Here is a 27,317-nt window from a genome sequence, read left to right as displayed (position 1 = left end):
GACTCCCAAATCTCTACCTTATATTCATCCACAATAATGCTGAGAGCTTCATGACCAGCTTTCCTCATGTCTTCCAATTCTTGTTTATGCTTGTCCTGAAAAACAAAAACAAAAAAATAAACCATGATTTGTTCTTTCGTTTATAAACTAAAACCACTGACTTTTGCATTCATGAATGACTGAGTGGTTTGTGGCACATCAATGCTTTGGCTAAAAAAGAGAAAAAATAAACTTCTGTGTAAAAGTATTAGGGAGGACTGAAACAATGAAAACTTACAGCGAAACAATAACTGAGAGAGGAAAACCATACTCAAAAATGAGAAAACATAAGGCAATGGGATTGTCTCTTGGAACATTTGGCAATTCTGGACTTGAATCAAGAGACAGGAAGGCCTGTGTTACTTCAATGAGCTTGGGCTTCTACATATTTTTTATTACTTCTCCAGTAATATATGTATACCAGTAGTTTAATACATAACAAAGTTGGAGAACCACTGGATTAGGGTGATCAGCTCCTCATTCTACCTTCTTAGGAAAGGAAAGGATGAACTCTCTTTGGAGAATGTTAATATCCTACAAAGACTTTCTAATTTTTCAAACACTCTGAATAGCTTTCAATACAAAAGTATCAGAGAGATGACAACAGATGAGACCAAAAACACAGAAAACACAAAGACCAAAGGAATAGGCCCATGGAGGATTTATATATTAGCTATCAAAGAGTTTAAAACATCTATGATTCATATGTTCAAGAAAGTAGAGGAGAAATAAAGAAAATTGATAGGATACAGATTTTCAACAGAGAACTGGAATTCATGAAATAGATATTTTACAGATGAGAAATATGCACTATTAGTAACTCAACAGATGAGGTAACAGTAAATGAAACACAGCAGAAGGGAGGATTATAGACCTAAAAGATGGGGCGGGGGAAGAGACTACAATAAAAAGAGAGGAAAAAACTATGGAAAACACAAAATACAAAACAAAACAAAAAATACAAAAAAAAAAAAAAAAAACACCAAAAAATGAAAGCATTTAAAACAACATGGGACAGAGTAAAAAGATTAAATAGACACGTAACAAAAGAGAATCTTTAAAAAAAATAATCCATATTAAGAAAAAAAGGGAAATGCAGTATGATGATAAAAATAAAATTGAGAAAAATTAAAAAATGCGAATTTCCAACATCATACATGAATTAGGATATTACATTTACCTACATATACTTCTTTTAAAAAACATTAAGATACTATACAATATTTCAAAAAATTAAATTTTAGATAAAATTTAAAATCTCCTAGGAAAAAGCACAACTTACCAAAATTTTTAAAAAGATGAAATAAAAAATCTGAATAGTCCTATATACCTAAGAGAAACTGATGTTGCATTAATGTAAAAAAACAAACAAAAAACTTCTGACCAAGAATTTCTAAGACGAGATTACTTAACAGGTGATTTTAATAAACATTTAAGAAAGAAGTAACAGGGGCGCCTGGTGGCTCAGTCGGTTGAGTCCAATTTGGGCTCAGGTCATGATCTCGTGATTCATGGGTTCCAGCCCCGCATCGGACTCTGTGCTGCTAGCTCAGAGCCTGAAGCCTACTTTGGATTTTGGGTCTTCCTCTCTCTGACCCTCCCCTGCTCGTGCTCTGTCTCTCTCTTGCAAAAATAAATAAACATTAAATAATTTTTTTAGTAAAAAAAATTAAAAAGAAAGAAGTAACAAATCTTACACAAACACAAACTCTTCCAGAGAGTAGGAAATGAAGCAATACTTCCCCACATATTTTATTAGGACAGTATATCCCTTATACTAAACTCTGCAAAAATATTTAAAAGAAAATAAAATTATGAACCATTCTTTTATGAATACAGAAATTCTAAACAAAGATTAAAATTCAAAACAAAGTATAAGCTAATTGACTCTAGCAATATATTACTAGAATAACACATGTCAACCAAGTGCGATTTATTTTAAGAATATCAGGTTGGGAGAAGTGACATACAGAATTTCAGGTTTGAATCACAAAAACCTCCCACACAAGTCTTCCACACTGCCTTTCTTCCCCTACTTGCTGGTGGATGTGAATGCCCAAGATGACAATGAAAGCCAGGTTCTGCAGATGGCACAGCCTCTGCCAGCTTGTAACCCTGAATGACTGCATCATCACCCTGATGGACTGTGAGAGAAAATTAAACTTCAACTATATTTAGAATGAAAGATAATGCCAATAATTTTTGTCCATTTACTGCTGCCACTTGCTCATTCATCATCTCCCCTCATTTATTATACCTTACTGATTTAACAGATTCTCTTTCATTATTAACATCTAATCCCCCGTTTCTGGTACATCCCTTTATATACCTCAGTGTGAATAAATCACTATTTCCCAAAACTGCCTAAACACAAAGAATCACCAGAGGCACTTGTTATAAATACAGACTTTTGTTGCTACGATTATCAGTCTATGGCTCAGCAATCTTTCTGAAGTCATTTTTCCATCTCTATGAGAGTTATTTTACTAAACACTAATAATAGTCCAATTACTTGGTTAAGCAAGTGATACACTATTTACACTAAAAACAAGCAAATAAATAAGAGTATCACTACCAACTCATCACTTTGGATCTCCCATTCATGTCAGGGTATCTCACAAATAATATGTGACTGTTTCATACAAGGACTTAGGGAGGACAAAAAGCATCAATCCATGTGCTAAATATTAACACAGATTTTTCTCTTTTCAAGATTAAAAAAATGTAAATAGTAATAGGTATTCTGACATCTTCTTTCCATATCATAGTGGATCATCTCAGGCAATTCTTGGGATGCTTATGTTCCACTTTCAGGCCAAGGATTTAGGAGAAGCTCATACAAAATAGGCAACTATGGTCAAACTATGGACATGAACAGCATATATTAACATATTAAACTTCAGACAAACCGAGAAGGAATTATGTTGAACTTTACCAAAACCAGCATTTTCCAAACTTAACTAATAAAATAAAAATTTACTTTTTTTCTCTCTTGACAATGCCTATTACTAACTAGTCTCTTCAGTTTAAAATTCAGAAAACTGGGAACCAAAAAAGTCAAAAGCCTTAGAGTTAATTGGTCTGAGCAAAGCAAATTACCCTAGATCCACTAAGTAAAACTGAGAAGGTATTCTACTTTCACCTAATTAATTACAAATTAAAGATGAATATGAACCATTTCAATTATCAGGTTTGATAATTCAATAACTATAGGCCTGAATAATGACACAAATCATTAATTTTAAAAAGTACTGATGTGCTTAAAAAAAGCACAGAGTACAATGTACTGAGCAATTCATATAAAAGGTATTTTCTTAAGAGACATAAGTAACCAAAATGTTCTATGACATTACATTTTAAATCACAATGAACATTTTATCCATGGCTGTATCTTCTAGAGAGAAGGAATTATCTGGATTATGCTGAAAATTCTCATTACTGACATAAGGGGTTTCGATAATCATTTTACATATCAGAACTAAAATTTTGACTATTATATTCAATATGTACTTCATAATTTTTAAATGATATGGAGATATTCAGTAATAGTCATCATAAATCAAAGTAGAAAATGTAGATTCTCCCAAGTACTATGAATATACAGTTACTGATGACCTAAAATTTTCCCAGATGCCATTGTTTCATACCAAATTTTCTCAGTAAGCATCATATTTAATTTATACAATTACTAAGTGCCAGACTGCTGACTTTGGGAATAAAAAGATGATGAAAAATATAATAGTTATCTTCAGTCTGATAACCTAAAAGATTGAGTAACAGTGTTAGATTAATCCAAAGCCAGATAAATACAAGAAAAGTACAAAACAATGTGCCTTATAAATATAGATGTAAAACTCTTCAATAAAATAGCAGCAAACAGAATCCAACAGCATTTTAAAAGGATTATGCACGAAGGACCATGTGGAATTTATCTCATGAATGCCAAGGTGGTTCAACATACAAAAAGCAATCCATTTAATATACTATATTAAAAAAAGGGAAAAAAAAACCCACATGACCATCTCAGTATGCAAAAAAAACAGTCACAAGATCAAACATGTTTTCTTGATAAAAATAGTGAACAAACTAAAAAGAGGAAGCAACATCCTCAACCTATCTGATAAGAGGCATCTGTGCTAACATCATACTATTGGCAAGAGACTAAAAGCCTTTCCCTTAACATCAGAAACAAGATAAGGATGTCCACTCCTAACACTTCTATTTTACACTGTACAAGGCATTAGGCAAGAAAAATAAATAAAATATAAATAAAAGGTATCCTAAGAAAATACTAGATTAGATGAAGAAATGCAACCATTCCTATTTTCAGAAGACATGTTTTTATATATACTAGAAACTACAGAATTATTAGATCCAATAAACAATAACTATTAGGCCTAATAAACAGGTTAAGCAAAGTTATAACATAAAAGGTCAACACAAAAATCATGTGTATTTCTACACATTTGCAATTCCAAACATGAAATCAAGAAAAAATTTCTATTTACAATATCATGGAAAAAGTACCTAGGAATAAATTTTACCAAAGAAATACAAAACTTTTACATTAAAAACTACAAAAAAATTGTAGAAACTTAGTAAGTGGAAAGATATCCTGTGTTACTGGAATGGAAGACTTAATGTGTTGTGACTAATCTCCAAATTTATCTATAGATTCAGTACAATCTCTACCAAAATTCTAGTGGCTTTATTTTACAGAAACAGACAAGCTGATCCTAAAATTCACATAGAATTGCAAGGGATTATGAATAGCTAAAACAATTTCGAAAAGATGAGCAAAGTTGGAGGGTTTGTGTTTTCCATTTCAAAACTCAGCACAAAGCTTCAGTAACCAAACAGTGTGGTACTAGTATAAGGACAGGGATTTAGTTCAATGGAAAATAGAAATGAAGATCCAAAATAAGTGTATATGTCTATAATCAACTATTTTTACAAAGTAACAAGGGCAATTCAATAGCAAAGAAATAATCTTATCAACAGATGATGGTGGGACAATTGAATCCACACAAAAAGTAATAAATCTGGAACCCCACTTCAATGATATATAAAAATTAACTAAAAATGGATAAATCCCTGAATATAAGAGCTAAAACAAACTCTTGAAGGAAAAATAGGTGCATATCTTTGTAATCTTGGATTAGGCAATGGTTTCTGAAAATAAGTCACCATGAGCACAAGCAAATAAGAAAAAAAAAAACACATCAATTAGATTTCATCAAAATTTAAAGCTTTTGTGAATCAAAGGACACTAATAAGAAGGCAAAAAGGCAACCCGCTCCATATTTGCAAATAATATATTTGATAAAGTTCTAATATCCAGAATATATAAAAACAAGTCTCATAACTCAGCAACAAAAAGATAGACAAATTTTAAAATGGGTAAAAAACTAAATAGATATTTCTCCAAAGACACAAATGCCCAACATCATTAGCTATTATGGAAATTCAAGTTAAACCATTCAAATCCACTAGGATAGCTGTAACACAAAACAAAGAAAGTGTCAGCAAGGAAGCGAAGAAACTGAAACAGTCACACATTGCTGGTGAAAATGCAAAATGGTGCATCCATTATGCAAAAGAGTATAGCAGTTCCTCAAAAAATTAAATACAGGGTTACCAAATATCCCAGAAATTTCACCCCTAGTTATACACCCAAGGGCAGTGAAAACATACATTCGCACAAAAACTTGTACACAAACGTTCATCATGACGTAATTAATAATAGCCAAAAGGCAGAAACAATGCAAATGACACCAATGGGCTGGATAAACTGCAGAATTATCCATGCGATAGAATATTATTCACCCACAAGTGGAATGAAGTACTCATACTTGCTATAACATGGCTAAACCTTGAAAACATTATGCTAAATGGAAATACTCAAACACAAAAGCCATATATTGCATGATTCCATTTTATATGAAATGTCTAAAATAGGCAAATCCAGAGACAGAAAGTAGATTAGCAGTTGCTGGGTGCTGCAGGAGGGGGAATGAGGGGTAACTGCATAAGGGGTTTCTTCTTGAGGTGATAAAAATGTCTGGCAGTAGATATTAGTGACTGTTTAACAATATTGTGAATATACTAAAAACCACTGAATTACATACTTTAAAATGGCTTAAATGATGAATATTATATAATGTGAATTTTATGTTAATTAAAAAATTGATGAAAGAAAAAAATAGTATGTTTATGTCATTTTAATTTCTAAGCTGGGTGGTGTTTTATTTCTTTGATTTTGTATTCATTCATAATTTTGTTTCATTTTTATCAGAGAATGCTGGTTTTATTATTTTATTTTTTGGAATACATTGAAGTGTCAGGAAGATTCCTTATAAAAAGACCATTAGAATAACATTCTTTAAGTTTTTGAATGTTGAGAACCATTTGCATCTTTTAAACCTGAACATTAGTTAGCCATACATAAATCCTCAACTCACATCTTCTTCCCTTGAGTATTTTAATTGTGTTATATTATTTTTTGGCATGAAATTTGCTTTTTAAAAGTCTCAGATGGATGTAATTTCCTTTATCTTACATTTTGGTTGCCTAAAATTTATTTTCCAAACTGGGTGACTTTTGAGAGCACAGGGGTTAGTATTAATAATACTAGATATAATAATACAAGAATAATAGGCATAAATATGAACTGTCCTGGGCAAAATTATAAAAAGCAGAAGTGATTATATTTAAATATCTGAAATGTTCTTTTGAAAGTTACTTTCTTTGAAGTCACTACAATATTTCTCACAATCGACTGTCTGGGGTCTATTCTCCAGATATGCATGTATACTTTCAAAATCTAAGGTGCTAGTCTTCTTTTATTTCCTGAAAGTTTGATTAATTTTGTTTCTTCATATACTTGTTTCACTTCTTCAGTTTTTCTTCTTCAGGAACTGCAGTTATACACATACTGGGTCCGTTTTGCTTATTTCTTATAATTATTCCTTTCTCTCAAATCCTTTCTTCATTTATTTGATATTTTTCTTTGTGCCATCTTTTATTTTTCTTTCTTCCTACAGTGCTGCACTCATTGTGTTATTCTTTCAAGCTTAGTCCTCATTTTGTGAGTTTTTTTAAAATTTTACTTCTCTTCTTGTGTTTGTCAGTTATCTCTTATTTAACTGTTATCTTTTCTCATTTCTGAACCATTCTACTTCTGATTTATGTTATTCTTCAAAATGCTTCTATCTTTGTACATGGTCTCACCACAGTCCTTTTCTCTCCATGTTCCAACTGACTTTTAGGAACAGGTTCCTGAATAAGGAATGAAATGGACCTAAACAACCTCCCTAGCTTTATAATTCTAGGGCTTCCTCTTCTACTGTTATTACAAGGTAATAAAATGTGCATGCATGAGTGCATGAGTGCGTGTGGTGTGTGTGTGTGTGTGTGTGTGTGTGTGTGTGTGTGTGTGTTTAATCAGGGTAGCCACTTCTCCTGTACTTTCTGATCTCTGCTTTCTCTGAGCCCCTCCTCTACCAGTACCTGAACGTTCTCCTTCCTTTAGTGTGTTGTGCTACTCCTTACCATTTCCCTTCACCATGCACCTCTGTACAAGAAGGGTGCTTTCACCAGGTATTTACTTCCAAGAGAAATGAGGGCTCAGAGCACTCTTACAGTTTCAGGTGCTATCCTCAGATCTGTCTTCTAAGTCCTCTACTCTGTTGGCAATGGTTCTTCTGGGGCAGCAATTTCTGTCTGGATCACTAAGCACTTGGGACCATCCTAAACCCTCTTTATATTCCACTGTGTTACTCTAGCACAGATATGATAGACATATATGTCTCATTGTTGTCAATAGTTCAGCTCTATTGCTTAGGCTTTAGAATTCATTCAAACAAGTGTCATCTACTTGTTTTGTTGTTGAATACAGTACTTAAAACTTTTTTTTCTTTAAACATCTTAGTCTAATTTTGCAAGAAAATCTGATAAGATTCAAAAATCCTGCAGTCACTGCTTCAGCCATCATCATGCCAACTCTACCCCTTCCTTCTTGGAATATTTTGTTTACATGGTTCTCTTCCTATCTATTTCTTCTGTCTTTTCTGTTGTCTCCTTTTCACTGCCGTAACTTTGAAATGTAGAGGTTCCCTGGGAATCAGATCTCCTCTTTAACTTCTTCAACCTCTAACTGACTTCAAATTAATTTTATTACCTTAAATATTATCTATGTGCAACTCCTTAATTTATATCTCCAACCTTGTCATGGCTGATCCCCAGATATATATATCCGACTATGTATTAAGGTTTTCACATGGATATCTGAAAGAAATCCAAGTTCAATTCAGGAAGATGAAATTTTACTTGCCATTGAATATATGTATCCCAAATGATGCCCTGTATAAAGAAGAGAGGGAGTGGACAGGACTTGAAGGCCAAATACATTTGGGAAGTGAAAAAGGGGTTTCATTCTTCATCAAAGACAGAGAATTTTCTATCATAGTAAGTATATTAAAAATGTATTTAAAACCTGGGTTTCGAAAGGGGGTACTTAATAGACTAACATACATGTCTGTTAAGTGAATGAATGAGATTATGATCAACATTCTTTTCCTGATACAAGTTCAGCATATAAATTAACAAATATTTTTGGGCATGTTTCTTTACCTGTTAAATGACAGAGTTGGATTCAATCATTTTCTAAAATACCCTTCCAATTTTCTTCATGCTATTCTATGATACAGTATGCTAAAACTAGACCAATCGACCTCCCTTTGCTTACTTCAAAGTTATTGACCATAATCATACAACCACATTGTAACACAGAAGGCTGCCTAGTTACCAAAAGAAAACACAGGAATAACCAGATAGTCCTACATGGCCTGAAATTTTTATTTCAGAATATAGAGCCAAAAATTTACAACCTATCTTCAAAGTAGTCAAAACCAAATTTAACCACAATGATAACTTTCTTTCAAAATGTCAAACCCAAAAGCATCACTAGAAAGGGAAGATTCAGGAAAATGCTTTCACCTTAAATAAAATTATAGACTTTTTAAATAAGAAGAGACTTGAAAGGTAAGCCATTCCAATGCAGTCATTTTGTAAATGAGGAAACTGAAGCCTAGACAGGTCAAGTAGTTTGTTCAAGGCCACTTAGTTCTGTAAGGGCAGGGTGAAGCCTGAAAGAGATCTGCTGATAGCTCAAAGTTCACTGAAAAATATCCCATCAAAGACTGAACTAACTTGAGTATATTCCCAACTCTTTATCAAAAGATTTGTTTTCTATGTAAAACTCAATAACACGCAGACTCATATGCCATAAGTCATGCATTCTGATTAAAGTATGGCACAAACTGGTTACTCTCGGTAAAACTTGACTTAGTTATTCATCAAATTATTCTGCCAACCAGAAATTTTGGTCTGACAAGAAAGGTGGTAAAGTAAGTTGCTTTTCAAAGATTATCAAAAGCACATTCCAACAATTCTCTACTACCCATAACCACTCCAGATAGTAGCTCCTTGGCAAAATTATTAAATACACATGAGTCTACTACCCTTAATATGCCTGGACATGATAGGTATTGAAAAATTATTTGTTGAATAAGTACATATATAAATAGGAACTATACAATTAACAAATATAAGTACTTCACACAAAAAAATGGGGTATTAGCCCTTTTTTTTATACTGATGACAAACTCATTTGGGGCATTTGAATCAAGATTTATACAAAAAAAATTTTAAAACTAAGCTTATGGCACAAACTGATAAACTTTTCTCAATTAACATTATATTATTGTTGGCCATTAACAAACCAAGTATAACAAACCATATTAATCACATCTAGTAAATGCACAGTAACAGGATCCTGTGCCACACAGATGGTTAAAAGCCAATATTTGATTGATGTATTTGGAATGACTTACTACAGTACTTAAAAAGAGAGAGAAGAAAGAAACAGGAAGGAAGGAATGGAACTTCAAAGACCAATTAACCATTATATTCTACCTATTAGAAAGCAGTTGCTTCTCACCTTCTAAATTCTTTGGCCAAGAGCAAGTCTATAATTAGAGTGAACATAATTTACACAAGGTAATTAATAATGTCTGATTGAGAAAGGTTTTCCAATATAGGCTTCACCACTTTCTCTGAAGCCACAAGATTACATCCCTTTCATAACAACTAATCAACTATATTGGATAAGGCAGCTATAAACACTTCCAGATATTCCAAAAGGAAATTTGCAGGGCAAGAAAGCAAAATAACGATAATGGGATAACAACCAACCAATGCACTGAAAAGGTTCTGACTGAGAAATGGTCAGAACCACAACTAACACACCAAAATCTATAGAATCCAACACACCGAAGTAACCTAACTAACTATAAATGTCAGAGAAGCACAAATAAGAACAGATAATCCCATATGCATCTACTCTGTCAAAACATAACAAAAATGACAAAACACCATTTCTCCATCTCTCACTGACCCTATAGTTGACAATTACAACAGGCCTACTTAATTTCTTTAAAAAAGTAGGCTTCACTGGCATGACACAGCATTATACGACAAGAAGTCTTTCCCAATGAACAAATGCTTCATCTCTTATCTCCTCATTCTACTTCATTTCTTAGTCCCTCTATACAATGAGTAACAAATAACAGCCTATAACAAAATCCTTCAAAATGATACCAAGTCAATCCACAGACGAATTCAAATATTTAGCCAAACATAAGAAAGGAGAAAAAAAGTAACAAAATCATGTAAGAATCACTTTAAAGGTATAAAGTAGTATTACAAATGGAAATAGAGCACTTTCGTCATAGTAAACTATACCCAGTACTGAAACACATAGGTTAATATATCTGTGCTTTTAGCTTCAGATTCCCAAAATTTTTCAAAGAATTAGTTTTCAACTCTGGACCTAGCCCATTAATGGCTGCCTTAACACACTGTATGGATTTCATCAACAAACAGATTCCAAAACTATCAGCTTTGCTAAATCCTCTCAATCAAAAACAAGATAACAAAAACTCCTTATGGAAGTTTCCAAACAAATACAATGATGAAGGTATGCAAAGAAACTCACACTTTATTCACACTACCAAAGAAGTAATTGAATTTTCTATACCCTAACTTACAAAACCATATGTAACAATATTATGTCCATGTCTAAACCAAAACTTGAAGGAAAGGAATTAGCAGTTAGAAAATTAAGAATACATAAGCGGGTCACACCTAATTCATCACTCTGGATATGAAAACAATTACCAGTGAAATTCATAAAAGAGGATCATACATTTACAACAGTGCCATTATTGTTGTCATTATCATTTCTCCATTAGCACATCTCTTCTACCAATGGCAATCTGTTCAAGAATTGTCAAATTCTGCACAGCCTGAGAATAATCGCCTCTTGCATAACTCTGGCTAAATTCCTGGCTAATTTGTTGATTGGCCTGGTCCTATTCCAACTGCTACTTCAATGCCACTTTATTATTTGCTCCAATAGGAAAGGTATAAACTCCACTCTGCACCAGATTTAAAAGAAATGACTATTTATCATCAACTTTGTTAAAGTTATGAAAAACAAAGTGCTTTGAGAAGCAGATGAACAAAACTAACTCAAGCCAAGCAGGGGAAAAAAGAAGGAAGCGGAAAGGAGGGAAGAGAGATGAAGGAAAAGAGGGAACAAAGGAAGGAGAAAGGCAAGGAGAAAGGAAAGAACAGACAAGCACATAGTTTGTGATCATAAAAAGGGCTGCACCACTTGTACCAGGATGATTACAACAAATCCTCCCTACTTTGAGAGTACCCAAGAACAATCCTTCGCCAGCCAATGTTTAAAGAAAAGACTTATGCCTTATACATACAATAAATCTACAAACAACATAACAATCAATAAGGATGTGAACCTCTCTAAAACTCTTCCAATTTTTATGACTTTTTTCATTTTAAGCTTACCCTCCAAAGTTTGATTGTATTTTAATTCTGGTAATAGAAAGGGCCCTTCTAATAATACAGCTTCTAAAATATTTAATAGCTTGCTCAAGAGAAGAAAAATGGCTTAACAAGAAAAATCACTATATGTTTTGGTCATTTGTTTTTATATCGTGAGTGTTTCTGTCCACAATATTATAATATACTTTCACAATTTTAAATACACTGAAATTCACCTTCAGTGCTTATCATAGGTGGAAGATAGGCCCTAATCCCTGATATCTGTGAATGTAATAAAATTTGGAAATAGGGTTTTCACTAAGATACAATTAAGCATCATAAGATCAGATCACCTCAGATTTTAGAGTGGGCCCTAAGTACTATTTAGTTTCCTTCTAAGAGAAAGGAGAGTGAGAGTTGAGACACAGTGATACAAAGGGGAAAGCCATGTGAAGATAAGGCAGAAATGGGAGTTATGCTGCCACAAGCCAGCAGACACAGGAAGAGGCATGGAAAGATTCTCACCCAGAACCTGTGGAGGGAGTAGAGCCCTGACAACATGTTGATTTTAGACTTAGGACCTCCACAGCTGTGAGAGAATAAATTTCTGCTGTTTCCAGCCACTAAGTTGATGGAACTCTAGTATATCAGTTTCAGGAAAGTAATTCAGATTTTGGTGCCAAGAATAGGGGTGCTACACAAACACCTAAAAATGGGGAAGTAGCTTAGGAATTGGGTAGTAGACAGAGGCTGGAAGAATCCTGTGGTGCTAGACAAGAAAACACCTCATGTGCTTTCAAGAGGTGGCTGGTAGACATATGGATGTTAAGGGCAATTCTGGTAAGGGCTCAGAAGGAAGTGAAGAGTAAAGTAGCAAAAGCTATCAAGTTAGAAAAATGATATATCATCATGAACAGAATCTTGGTAGAAATGTGAATGTTAAGGATGCTTCTGTGAGGTCTCAGAAGAAAATGAGATACATGTTATTGGAAACTAGGTGACAGGTGATCTTTGTTATATAGAGTGATAGAAAACCTGGCTGAATTGGGTTCTACTATTGGGTGGAAAGTAAAACTTCCATATTTAGCTGAGGAGATTTCTAAGCAAAGTATTGAAGGTGTAGTAGTCTGTTTTCTCCTTGCTGCATATGGTAAAATGCAAGAAGAAAGAGATAAATAGAGAAAGGATATGTTAAGCAAAAAGAAACCAACACTTGATCATTTGGGAGGTTCTCAGTCTATCCAAATAGCAAATGATGCTAGAATTAGGAAATTCACATCAATAAATGGCTCTGAGAGAAGGTCAAAGGTTTGATCAGACAGTGTTTGCTCAAGAAACTACTTATGTGAGTCATGAACCCAATCAAACATCTGCCAGAAAAATAAATAGCATTATGTAGAAAGATCTGTGGAGAACCCATCTGTCTAAGGCATGAATCTCCTCAACTTCCACAGAAGATGCATGAGGTTTTTAAGAATGTTGTACCAGCAGAAATACAGCAAGCCTGGACTGAGACTACTCCTACACAATTACAGTAGAAGAATAAAGGACAATTCTCTGGAGAGGGCAACACGGGAATACCAGGAACAGATGAAGGCAAGACCACCACTGAAAACAGGAGAATTACTGAAAGTTTATATCAAGTAGTAAACCCCAGAAATCTTTCCCTGTGTAGTTGGATTATCCTCAGCAGGTAGGAGACTAAACAGGCCTTCTATTCAAAATGTAATACAATCTAGAAGAAAAGATAGGACCAGTGCATAATTTGTGGGTCACAGTATGAAACATAAATGTGGAGCCCTTACTTAAAAATTAAGAATTTCAAGATGGCAACAGTACATCAGTAAACCAAGCATGGTATCCCTGAAATCACAGGGCGCTGTGCAACTGCACAAGTTGCATGCTCATGAAGCCAGCCCTGCTTAAAAACACTGACAATGGAAAAGTGACAATCAACAACCTTGTCAGAAAACCCTACAGTGAAGCCTCCTCTATAACAAGCCCATTCACTAACACAGAACTTCCATTCAACCTTCTGTGCCCCACTCTTTAGAAGAGATAGTTATGGGGATGGCTGGGTGGCTCAGTCAGTTAAGGTCCGACTCTTGGTTTGGGCTCAGATCACGATCGCACAGTTCATGAAATTGAGCCTGTGTCAGGCTGTGCTCTCAGCACAGAGCCTGTTTAGGATTCTCTCCCTCCCCCTCTCTCTGCCCTTCTTCCACTCACATGCATGCATGCATGCTCTCTCTCAAAATAAATAAATAAACTTAAAAAAAAAAAAAGGGAAAGAGACAGAGAGTGAGCTGTGGATCAGTCATTTAAAGAAAGCCTCTAATGGGCCACTTAGGTGGCTTAGTCGGTTAAGTGTCCGACTCTTGATTTCGGCTCCAGTCGAGAACTCGTGGTTCGTGGGTTCGAGTCCCGCATTGGGCTCCAAGCTGACAGCAGGGAGCCTGGTTGGGATTCTCTCTCTACCCCTCCCCTACTCTCTCTCTCTCTCAAAAATAAATAAACTTAAAAAAAAAAAAAGCCAGAACACAGCTGGGGCGCCTGGGGCTCAGTCAATTGAGCGTCCGACTTCAGCTCAGGTCATGATCTCACAGTCCGTGAGTTCAAGCTCCGCATCATGCTCTGTGCTGACAGCTCGGATTCTGTGTCTCGGATTGTGTGTCTCCCCTTCTCTCTGCCCCTCCCCCGCTCATGCTCTGTCTCTCTCTGTCTCAAAAATAAATAAAAACATTAAAAAAAATTCTTTTAAAGCCAGAACACAGTAACAGTAACAAAAAAGGGGAAAAAAAGCATCTTGAAAGAAACATTATGTAAGAATAAAAAAATAGTAACATCAACAACTTCAAATAAATAAAAGATATAACATCCATAAAACAAGTACCAAATGCTATAAAAAAAAAAAGAACAAACAAAACTCTTGGGAATTCAAAACATAGTATGTATGAAAACATCAGAAGAAGAATTGAAAAGTAAAGTGAAAGTTTCTCTTCTCCAGAAAGGAGAGAAGAAATAAAGGAATGGGAAACAGATACAGTGGATCCAGGACCCAAATAATGGTGTTACAGAGAAGAGATAATAGAGATTGTAATCCAAATAACAAAGTTCATACAAGGAACTTCCGAGATCCAAACATTATACACTAAAGGGATGCCTCAAGTTCAAGTTCCTCCACAATGGACAAACATGGGCTAGGAACTTATCTCCAGCACTAATACAAACTTAAAACGGCCTCCAGGAAAAACACAACTAGATCATCCACATAGCTTAATATTTACAATATTGCTTTGTTTACAGAAAGTAAGGAAATTTCCAAAGAGCAAAATAGTTTTTAAAAAGCGTGAACTGAAACCCAATTTTTATACAGGAAGCATTCCTAAAAAGTCAAAGTTGTCTCAAGGACAAGGCCATTACAGGATTTTCAATCAGAATAGCAAGTCCTAAGGTGGCACCAAATAAAAATAACTAGTTATTAGACAATTACAGTACAATAGAGACCCTGAAAAATGTACCAGGATAGTGCCAGGCCAGCTGATACTCCCTGCTCCCAAGAAAAACAAGCATAAAACACCCGTGAAAGACAGAATTCTCAAGTAGGGCCCAGAAATTTAATTAACTACGATCAAATATATATGAGTTAACAATAAAAATTAACAGAACAATTGCATGAAAAAAATCATAATGAATAAGAATACACAAAAAATAATATTCCCTTAAAGATAAATAAAAGGTTGATCAAGAAAAGACAAGCAAGTATAATATGTGATTTAAGTATCAATAACATTTACATAACCATTATAATGTAAATACTAAATACTGATCTGATAAAATTTATGATATAACTATAGTGAAAGAATAAAGAGTCTCTAAGTATAGATTGGACACAAGAATTTATGGCAAATAAAATATCCAAAAGTAGCAATATATTTTAAGTGCTACTTGGAAATACTGGCATAGGGGCACCTGGGTGGCTCAGTCAGTTAAGCATCCAACTCTTGATTTCGGCTCAGATCATGATCTCACAGTCGTGAGATCAAACCCTGCATCGGGCTCTGCACTGCATGTGGAGACTGCTTACAATTCTCTCTCCTTCTCTCTCTGCCCCTCCCCTGCTTGCTCACTCTCTCTCAATCTAAAAAAAAGAAAAGAAAAGAAAGAAAGAAAAATATATATATGGGCAAAAATACTAATTTAACATGTTTAAAGTGGTTGCGGGGCACCTGGGTGGCTCAGGTGGTTGAGCATCTGACTCTGGCCCAGGTCATGATCTCTTGGTTTACAAGTTTGAGCCCCATGTCGGGCTCTGTTCTGACAGTTCAGAGCCAGGAGCCTGCTTAGGATTCTGTGTCTCTTCCTCTCTCTGCCATTCCCCTGCTCACACTCTGTCTCCCTCTCAAAAATAAATAAACATTTAAAAAAAAAAAAAAGAAAGTGGTTGCTACTGGGGGTGGTGGGCAGAAAAATGGCAGGAGCAGGGAAAACACCTGGAAATGTTGCTTTCATAATAAAGTGTTGAGAATTATATGACTCTTTAAACTATATTTATAATTTTAATAAGACCTAAAGATGGAAGCATTACCTGCATTAGATCTTACATTCTGCAATAACTATATAAGGTAAATGAATAAATAACCATAAAACCCAGACTCTCCATATTAAGTAACAATGTCTACCAAATGCATGAGGTTACCTGTACAAGGGGACAGAAATAAAAGGTCAGAAACCACTTAAATTATTACCATGGGGAACTTACCAAATAAAAAAGTTTTTTTATTCAAGAGATTATTAAGAAACTTATTACACTGAAATGAAATAATCTAAGATACGTTCTTAAGTAAAAGAGCATATGATACCTTTTCTCTTTTAAAACAAAAAAATAGGAGGAAATGAATACAGGCACAGCTCAAAGATATGTCTGGTTTAGTCCCAGACCACTACAACAAAGGGAACACTGCAATAAAGGGAGTCAATTAATTTTTTGGTGTCCGGTGCAGATAAAGTTATGTCTTCACTATACTGTAGTCTATTAAGTGTGCAATAGCATTTCGTCTGAAAAAACAGTGTATGTACACTCTTAATTAAGAGTTATTGCTGGGCACCTGCGTAGCTCAGTCAATTGAGCGTCCAACTTCGGATCAGGTCATGATCTCATAGTTCATGGGTTTAAGCCCCTCATTGGGCTCTGTGCTGACAGTGCAGAGCCTGCTTGGGATTTCCTCCCTCTCCTCTCTCTCTCTCTGCCCCTCCTCACCCCCATTTGTGCACTCTCTCTCTCTTCCAAAAGTAAATAGAACTTAAAAAATATATATTGCTAAAAACGCTAACCAACATCTGAGATTTCAGCAAGCCCTAATCTTTTTGCTAGAGGAGGGTCTTGCCCTGATGTTCATGGTTTTTGAATGGCCAGGGAGATGGTTGAAGGTTGAGGTGGCTGTGGCAATTTCTTAAAATAAGACAACAATGATAGGTTTACCACACTGACTCTTCCTTTCATGAATGATTTCTCTGTAGCATGTGATGCTGTTTGAGAACATTTTACCCACAGCAGAACTTCTTTCAGAATTAGAGTCAAATCCTCTCAAACCCTTTACCAGCTAAGTTGATTTACTATTCTCAATCCTTTCTGTCATCTCCATAATTTTCACAGCATTTCACCAGGCATAGATTCCATCTCAAAAAACCACGTTCTGTGCTCATCCATAAGAAGTAGCTCCTCATCTGTTACAGTTTTGTCATGAGATTGCACAAATGCAGTCACATCTTCAGGCTCCACTTCTAATTCTAGCTCTCTTGCTATTTCCACCTCATCTACAGTATTTCCTCCACCAAGGTCTTGAACTCCTCAAAGTCATCCATGAGGGTTAGAATCCATTCTCCCAAAGTCCTGTTCATGTTGATATTTTGACCTCTTTCCATGAATCACAAGTATTGTTAATGACATCTAGAATGGTGAATCATTTCCAGGTTTCAATTAACTTTGCCCAGATCCATCAGAAGAATCACTACCTATAGCAGCTGTAGCCTTACCCAATGTATGTCTTAAATAATAAGCCTTGAAAGTCAAAATTACTCCTTGATCCACAGGTTGCAGAACGGATGTTGTTGGCAGGTATAAATACAACATGAATCTCATTGTTCACGTCTATCAGAGCTCTTGGATGACTAGGTATGTAATCAATGAGCAGTAATATTTTGAAAGGAATCTTCTTTTATGAGTAGTAGGTCTCAACAGTGGGCTCTAAATATTCAATAAACCATGTTATAAGCAAATGTGCTGTCATCGAGGCTTTTTTGTTCCATTGATAGAGCACCGGCAGAGTAGATTTAACGAACTCTTAAGGGTCCTAGAACTTTTGGAATGGTGAATGAGCGTTGGCTTCAACTTTAAGTCACCAGGCGCATTAACCCCTAATAGGAGAGTCAGCCTGTCCTTTGAAGATGTGAAGACAGCACAGACTTCTCTCTAGCTATGAAAGTCCCAGATGGCATCCTCCTCCAAAAGAAGGTTGTTTCATCCACAATGAAAATCTGCTGTTTAGTCTCATTAATTATCTTAGCTAGACCTTCTGGATAACTTGTGACAGCATCTACATCAGCACTTGCTACTTCACCTTGCATTTTGAGGTTATGGAGATGGCCTCCTTCCTAAACCTCGTAAACCAAACTCTGCTAGCTTCCAACTTTTCTTCCCTAGCTTCCTCACCTCTCTCAGCCTTCACGGAAATGAAGAGTTAGGGCCTTGCTCTGGAGTAGGTTCAGTTTAGGGAATATTGTAGCTGATTTGATCATTTATCCAGACTATTAAAACTTTCTCCCTATCAGCAGTAAGGATGTTTTATTACTCATATCATTCATGGGTTTACAACAGTAGCACTTTTAATTTCTTTCAAGAACTTTCCTTCACGTTCACAACTTGGCTAACTATTTGGTGCAATAAGCCTAGCTTCCAGCCTATCTTGGCTTTCAGCATGCCTTCCTAAGCCTATTCATTTCTAGCTTTTGTGTTTGTTCATTTGAGAGAGGGGAGATGGGCAGAGCGAGGGAGAGATAGAGAGACAGACAGAGAGAGAGAGACAAGGAGACAGAGAATCTTAAGGAGGATCCACACTCAACACAGAGACCAACACAGGTCCTGATCCCATGATCCTGACATCATGACCTGATCTAAAATCAAGAGTCAGACACTCAACCAACTGGGTCACAAGGTGCCCCACTAGCTTTTGACTGAAAGTAAGACATGTGTAATTCTTCCTGTCACCTAAATACTTAGAGGTCATTGTAGGGTTATTAATTAAGCTAATTTAAATATTATTGTGTCTGAGGGAATAAATAGGGAGGCCTAGGGGAGAGGGAGAGGAGACCAGCTGAAGCAGTAAGAACACACACATTTATTAAGCTCACTACCTTACATGGGTGAAGTTCATGGTATCCGAAAACAATTGCAATAGTAACATCAAAACACCAATGATCATAGATTGCCATAACAAATATAATAATAATGAAAAAGCTTGAAATATTGTGAGGATTACCAAAATGTGATACAGGGACATGAAATAAGCAAATCCTGTTGAAAAGAGGCATCAATAAATTTGCTCAAACAAAGGTTGCCAAAAACCTAAGTGGAATAAAACAAGATATACCCATATTATAAAGAACTGAAGAGCACAGTTCCACCAGAAGATAACACTTCTTACTAATCTACTGGCTCGCACACACTCACTTATCTAGTCAAGGACTTTCAACTCCCCTCCCCTCCTCACCTCCTTCACTTGATCATCAATCTTCACATTCAACTCAATCAATCCTATAATGATATAAACGTGCTACAATATTTTTTGAAACTATAATATTATTTTCTATTAAAAAAATCCCTTATCCCACATGCACTGCAGTATTGTCTCTACTCCTTGTGCCTCCATTTCCCTTCCTCCCACTCTCTTAAATCCACTCCAGCAGGCTTCATTGCCCCAAAATACCAAAACTGCTCATCAAGATAACAAATGGCCTACTGCATTAGTTTTCCATTGCTGCCATACAAATGACTACAAACCTAATGACTTATAACACCACCAACTTATTACCTTACAGTTCTATAAGTTAGAAGTCAACATAGGTCTCACAGGGTTAAAACCAAGGTGCTAGGCAAGACTGTGTTCCTTTCTGGAGGCTTTAGGGAAGATCCCTTTCGTTGCTGTTGCCACAATTCAGTTCCTTGCACACAGTTTCTACATTTCAGAACCAGCAACAGGATGTCAAATTCTTCTCATGCCTCTCTTCTATCTCTCGCTTTCTCTCTCTCTCACACACACATGCACACGCACATACACACACACGTACACATGCACATGCACACATGAACCACAGCCATGAAAGTTCCTCTACTTCTAAGAGCTATGTGATTAAATTGGGCTCACACAAGATAATACAGGATAATTTCTCTATGTCAAACTACAGAATCTTAATCACATCTGTAAGGTCTCTTTTGCCATAGAAGGCAATATGTTCACAGATTCTGGGATTTAAGATGTGGACATCTGGGGATGGGAGGCGCATTATTTTGCCTAACACACCTATACAATAGTCATTTCTCAGTCTTCCTTTCTAACTAAACTTTCAGCAACATCTGACACACTGGACCATTCTCTCCTTTCAGAAACTCTGTCTTCTCTTGGCCAAGACAGCCAACTTCTCAGTTCTCCTTCTACCCTCCTGGCTACTTCATCCAAAAATCTCCCTTTACTAACTCTTCTTCATCTTCTCCGAATACTGGAGTGCTTCAAATTCCAGAAGTAATGATAATGGGGATGATTAACTAATAACAAGAAATGGCTACACAGAACTGAAGTTTTCAAAGGAATCCTGAGTGTAATAGGCCAAATAATGGTTTCCCAAAGATAAATACATCCTAATTCCTGGAACCCGTGAATATCTCAGGTTACATGGCAAAGGGGAATTGAGGTAGCAAATGGAATTAGCATTGCCATCAGCTGGCTTTAAAATAGGGAGATTATCCTGGCGAGTCCAATACCATCACAAGAGTCCCTGAATGTGGAAGAGAGCAAAAGAACGTTCTGGGTCAGAGAGATGCGATAGGAGAAAGCCACAACCAGTCATTTCTGGCTTTGAAGATGGAAGGAGGCCATGAGCCAAGGAATGTGGGCTGTTACAACAGCACAGAATTCTAATTCACTGGTGTTCCTGCAATATTGTCAGAAAGTTCACAAACTCAAACTATTTTCATAAAAATACTGAGATATTATTTGTCCTTTTTACTCTCATTCTCTCATGAATATACAATGGATTTTTCCAAATATGGAAAAACCTGTGATATCACCAAAGACTGAACAAACCAGAAGATAAGAGAATCCAGAGGCCTTCCATGAAATCAGAGAGTAAAGAGATTTGCAGAAATGTACAATGCTACTCCTCTCACTAAATTCATTTTTAGTTTGGAAAATATAGTGATGTTTTCATTTAAAAATGTTATTTTAGGGGTGCCTGGGTGGCTCAGTCGGTTGAGCGTCTGACTTCAGCTCAGGTCATGATCTCACTGTTCGTGGGTTCAAGCCCCTTGTTGGGTTCTGTGCTGATAGCTCAGAGCCTGGAGCCTGCTTCCGATTCTGTGTCTCCCTCTCTCTCTGCCCCCTCCCACTCATGCTCTGTCTCTTTCTCTCAAAAATAAATAAACGTTAAAAAAAATTAAAAATATTATTCTATGTGATTTACTACTGTTTCTTAAATAAATAAACACATATTTTTTTAAATTTCAGTTTTATAATATAATATGGTGAATATCAATAAACCCACAAAATCAAAAGCTCTTTGGGATCCACGACGATTCTGATAGGCGTAAAATGGTCCTAAATACCACAATGTTTCAGAACCGCGGATATAGAGTCTACTATGTGCCAAACATAGCTCTAAGTAGTATGCATTTTAACACACATAACACAATAACCCTAATAAGTACTATGTTTATTCTTATTTTATAGTTGAGGAAATTGAAGGTCATTAGGAGCAAGCAGCATGAACTTAACCAAATAGCTAAAGCTTATTAAGAAGCTGAGCTAAAATTTAAACCTCAGCATTCTGGCTCATGTCTGGCTGAATATAGCCTCTTAGGGTTCAAACCTCTCTACTGACATTTATGTTGAAGCTAATCTCATCTAGTTGCATTGTTTAAATGCTCCAGCCCCAAGCCTCTAGCTCCAGACTCTTATACCTATTGCCTATTCTACATATCTAACTGGATGACTAAAAGTCATCTCAAATTTAACTTTCTCCCCGCTGAACAGATTCCCTCTCCCCCTCAAACATTTTCTTCCCTCAGATTTCCCATGTCAGGCAATGGGAATTGTTCAAGCTTCTCAGACCAAAGATCTGAAGGGATCTCCTTCATGCTTCACAGTAGTCTGTCAGAAATCCCTACCAACTCTGCTTTAGAAACATACCAGAATTCAATCACCACTTTTATTTGCTGCTACCTAGTTCAAACCATCTTCTTCTCTTCCCTGGAATACAGCGATAGCCTCCAACAGGTTTTCTGCCACCTATCTTGTATCTTTTCTCCAGAGCAGCCAAAGTAATTTGATTTTTTTTAATTAGAGCCAATCACTCTTTTGTTTAAAACAGCTTTCCGTGTAAATTGGAGTGAAATCCAAAGGCCTTACCTTAGCCTACAAGGCCTTACATAATCTGGCACTATGGTATCTTTCTAATCTTATATACTATGATTATCTCTTCCAGCAACCCAACCTCCTTGCTCTTTCTAAAAACATGAAATAGAACCTTACCTTTACACAGTTTCCTTTACCTGCCCCACCTCCCACATATGCCCAAGATCCATAAGGTCTGTACTTTTCTCTCCAAAAAGCCTATTGTGAGAAAGGTTTTCCATTATTATTTTATTATACCCTATCATTTTTCAGCTCCTTTATTCTGCATCATTTTTTTTTTCAGTAGCATTTATTATGTCCTGACAAACTATAAAATTATCTATTTGTTCCATGTCTACACTGCCACTAAAAGGCAGACTATATATATTCAAAACTTTGTCTCTTGGGTTCAGAGCTTTTTCCCCTAACAATGTCTGGTGATTTGTTGCTAACTACTTATTAAGCATTCATTAAGTGATTAATCTAGGAAAAATATTCACAGTAAAACCTATGACATAAAAGTATCAGTAGTAGTTGGTAAGAAATATTACAATCCTAGAAGGAAAATGTTCAAAGTTGGGAATAAGTAACAGGTAAAAAACAAAGAGTACCTGATGAAAATACTTTTTAAATTCAAAAATACTTTTTGAACTTAAAAATTCAAAAATTTAAGGTGATGCTATTCTATGAGTTTCAAATAACAAAAATTTTTAAGTATAATTTAAGTTGAGCAGTAAGTCAAGTATGAGCCAAAGACTGATGATTTAACTTGGCCCAACATTTCATGAGACTGATTTAACTCTAAATTTTCATCCCCTGATCCAGTAATTTCTCTTCTAATAATATACACTAAAAAGAAAATCATAGATCAAGACAGGCTTTTCTACATAAAGATATTCTGGGATAGCATGATTTTAAAATAGTAATGAAAAGAAAAATAATAATCTAACCATACAACGAGATAATTTTGAAAATTATGGCTCATTCCTATAATGGAATATCGTGGAGTTATGTTTGTAAAGAATTCATAACTATATGAGAAAATGTTTATGTCGGATAGATAATAGCATATAATTCGTATGATTCTGACCACATTCATTAAAAAGAAAAACATCAAATGCACATTATTTAGTGGAAGTATTATGGATAATTTTATGATTCCTGGCATGGAAAACACATCTCCAAGGAATAGGGATTACCTTCGAAATTATGCCATAACTTGAAAGAATGATAGCAAAATTTACCATTTCAAATCAGGGACAATTGGCATTGAAAAACTACTTGATACTGAGGCTTTAATAAACACTCAGTAACTCGAACCAACAATGATGCCGGAAAAGTATTTTGCATATCATCCAGATAAAATAGCACTATTAAAACAAAGGGTTTTTTACAGAAGGCATTTGAATAAATACATCGAAAAATGGAAAATATGTTCCTTAGCAGCAACTCTAAAAAAATGGAAATTTACGTGTAATGATCCATATAAATATAAAAATTTGAAATACTTATCACATTTTACTTCAGAAATAAAAATTTTCCAACAGAGCATTCTGGCAAGGGCTAGGTTTTTTCATCTTTAAGGTGATTCAATAATGAATTTATCTGTGGCTGCAAAAGCATAAGCAATGATAGACTTTCCTATTTTTCCTGTTTAAATTTACATTTCCCAAAATGCTTCTTCATAAAAAATATCATGCATGCTAGAAATAACAATTTATTAGGATTTGAACAAAATCCTTCAAGCTCTACAAAATAAATTAGTCATCAATGGACTAAGCCTAACCCTGCCAAATGTTAGTCTAAAACAAAATTGTGGAGTTGAATTATTAAGCCTTTTACAAGTTTTCTTTAAGAGATAATGTAACCACAACTACAAAAATCACACTGTAACCACTGCTAAAAGGTCCAATATGTGTAAGAATATACAGTATAAATCTTGTTTGTTCCAAGAGAACTTAAGAAACTCTTTCAAAAATCACAGTTACCAGTAGAATATGAGTATGTCCCAATTTTCCAATACTTATTATTCTGATTGTGTGTATCTATGAATCAGATTCTCTTCCTGTCTTGCCATCAATTACTAATTATTTTCTGCTCACAGCTATCCAGGCTAGACAAGAATAAAATATTCCAGCCAATTCCACTCTGGGAGTATCCCGTTCTTTTAAATTAGCGCCCTAGTGACTGGGAGTTGCCTGTTTATTTTTTCCCATTTATTACTAAGAAATTAGATAAAATGATCTGTGATTCTTTGGGAATGGGGTTAGGGGTAAGAAAAAAGCAAGAGGAGCTGCGTTTTTTTTATTTTTTTAATCTTTTGCTTAAAGGTAACTCAAACACTACTCTCTGAAAATAAGCCAAAATCACTTCTGAGGAAGTTAAAATCTATGGCAAATATTTCTGCTAAATATGCCATGAAGAAAAAAATTATTTATTTTTCTCTCAGTTTTTTAATAGGGACAAACAGTCCTGACTTGCCTATAGACCATGATAGCAACACTGTTTACATGTAAGAATTGGTCCTCAAAAAGCTGTCCCTCCACCAAACAAATGTTAACAGATGTTTAATAATCTCTAAAAACAAAAACAGAAAGAAGAAAAGAGGGATGGAAAGATGTTTGCCATATGTTAGAGTTCTATGGTTAAAGAATTTAAATAAAATACTTTTAAAATTTAACCATGAACAAAACAAAATTTATTTGTAACTCCAAAATCAATACTCTAGGCACTTTATAGCAGTCATTTGTGGCCGTGCAGAGTGATGATAAACCTGAAGTGCCCAACATGCATATCCCAGGTAAGGTCAAACAAGGTGAGGATCTCTACCTTTTTGTTTCAGCTCTCATTCTATCACGGTCTTTTTCACAATCAATTCACTGTCCTGTTTTTTGCATTTGTGCTTGTTCACATCATTGTTTAAAATGGTCCCCAAGCATTAGTGCTGAAGTGTGATCTAGTGTTCCTAAGTGCAGGAGGGTTGTGATATGACCTACAGAGAAATACTTGTGTTAGTTCAGTTTCATTCAAGCATGAGTTACAACATTGTTGATAGTGAGGCCAATGTGAATGAATCAATAACATATATTAAATAAAATGATTTCAAAAGAAACATACATAAAATAAGGCTATATACTGATCAGTTGCTGAAAATGTTGTAACCAGAAGCCCTTAAGAACCTAACACCTAACCTTGTATTTCTCCTAAGAGCAATGGTTAGTATTAGCTAAAGCAGTCAGTGTGTGTAGTGATTTCATGAAAGGTAACTAACATGAACAATGGGAATCAACTGTATTAGAATAAGAATTCCACGGGGGGTAAAAAGATAACAATGAAGAAATTTGAGAACTTTCCATAACTGAAAAAAACTCTGCTTCAAAGGGACCATCGAAAGGGGCCTTTCAAATACTAAAGAAAAAATAAAATAAAGAAATAAAGGGAAAACAAGTCTGATGATATAAAAATTGTGAATAACGTGCTTTTGTAGTAAGAGCCTCGATTATTTCTATCTGCCAGGATCCATGCTCTTTTGGTAGCGGCTTTCCATGCTGGCTCTGGACATGGTCACGAAATCTATGTGGTTCAATGAGTTACTAGCAAATATGAAGCAAGTAAAAGCTCAAAAAGCGTTTGCTTTTTGAAGCTTGCCCTCTTGATGTTCTTGGAACCCTTCCCAGCCAGCACAAGCGCACATCTGTAGGAGCCTACCAGATAATGAGAGACATGTGGCCTATTCACCTGTCACCCTAGCCAACAGGCAGCCAACCACCACAGATGAGGCTAGATGTGTCTGCCTCCAGCTGCAAACTGACTGACTGCAGATATGTGAGAGAGCCCTGCCTATCTCAGCAGAACCAGCTGATCCATAAATTCATGAAGGATAATAAATGTTTACCATTTTAATCTACTGAGCTTTGAGGTAACTTGTTACACAGAAATAGTAAATTGATACATATATAAATAAATTAAAGAAATGGCAAGTTAAGATCGCAGAATAAACTCTGGCACACTACCTTCCTCTCCCAATACCTAATGAGATTTTTTTTTTCCAGATAGTGTAATGTAGTGTAGAAAATTAGCAGAACAGGAACTCCGGAGGGGCACAGAAGAGCGTATCATGGCACCACTCCCACCCATATGCATCTAAGTCTCACTGGCAAATTTCTGAAAATTCTAATATTCTCAAGAGAAACAAACTGAGGTACTATCTTCAGGTAGATTATGCATTGGCCAGAACCCCCTTTAATTTCCTAATCTAATTACCCAAGAAAAGGTAACTTATTTAAAAGTGAGGTGGCCATTTACCACCTTAGTTAAAGCATATTGTTTCCCTTAGTCCTCAGTTCCACGCTAAGGTACACAGTGTCCTGCCAGATCTGAGAAAACATCTGACTAAAACCTGTCTCATTTTCAAGGTTTATATCAACCATTCTGGAAGAACTTACATTAATAATCCATGACCTTCCATCTAAGAGAATGTTTATAAGCACTGGAGTCTCCTAATTCCTAAACCAAAGTCAGCATCATCAAGGCCACAAAAGGGGTGGGACATTGGGAGAGGAAAAGGAGTTAGTGCTGGATTCTCTGCCTCTAGCTTTCCAATGTCTCAGAAAGCTTTTTTCCAGCAGTCAGTATCCTTTTTTCTTCTTCTGAATGGAGAGTACACGGCTGCTACATGAGGTAAGTGAAAATAAAGTCTTCAAAACT

At 35.5% G+C, this 27,317-nt stretch overlaps 1 protein-coding gene across 9 annotated transcripts in view; it reads right to left on the bottom strand.

Moving 5' to 3' along the window:
• The window catches only part of CCDC91 (coiled-coil domain containing 91), a 349,643-nt gene that overhangs the window by 167,005 nt on the left and 155,321 nt on the right, over nt 1–27,317 (bottom strand). For all 9 annotated transcript variants that reach the window (XM_042992023.1, XM_042992028.1, XM_007075649.2 and 6 more), the window contains one exon: nt 18–95. In XM_042992023.1, coding sequence (XP_042847957.1) covers nt 18–95 — 78 coding nt within the window. The remainder of the gene's footprint in view (nt 1–17; nt 96–27,317) is intronic.

The sequence above is a fragment of the Panthera tigris genome, chromosome B4 (assembly GCF_018350195.1).
Source record: "Panthera tigris isolate Pti1 chromosome B4, P.tigris_Pti1_mat1.1, whole genome shotgun sequence".
In the NCBI taxonomy this organism is placed as follows: domain Eukaryota; kingdom Metazoa; phylum Chordata; class Mammalia; order Carnivora; family Felidae; genus Panthera; species Panthera tigris.
The sequence above is the reverse complement of the archived record's forward strand: the minus strand, read 5'-3'. Positions and strand labels throughout refer to the sequence as shown.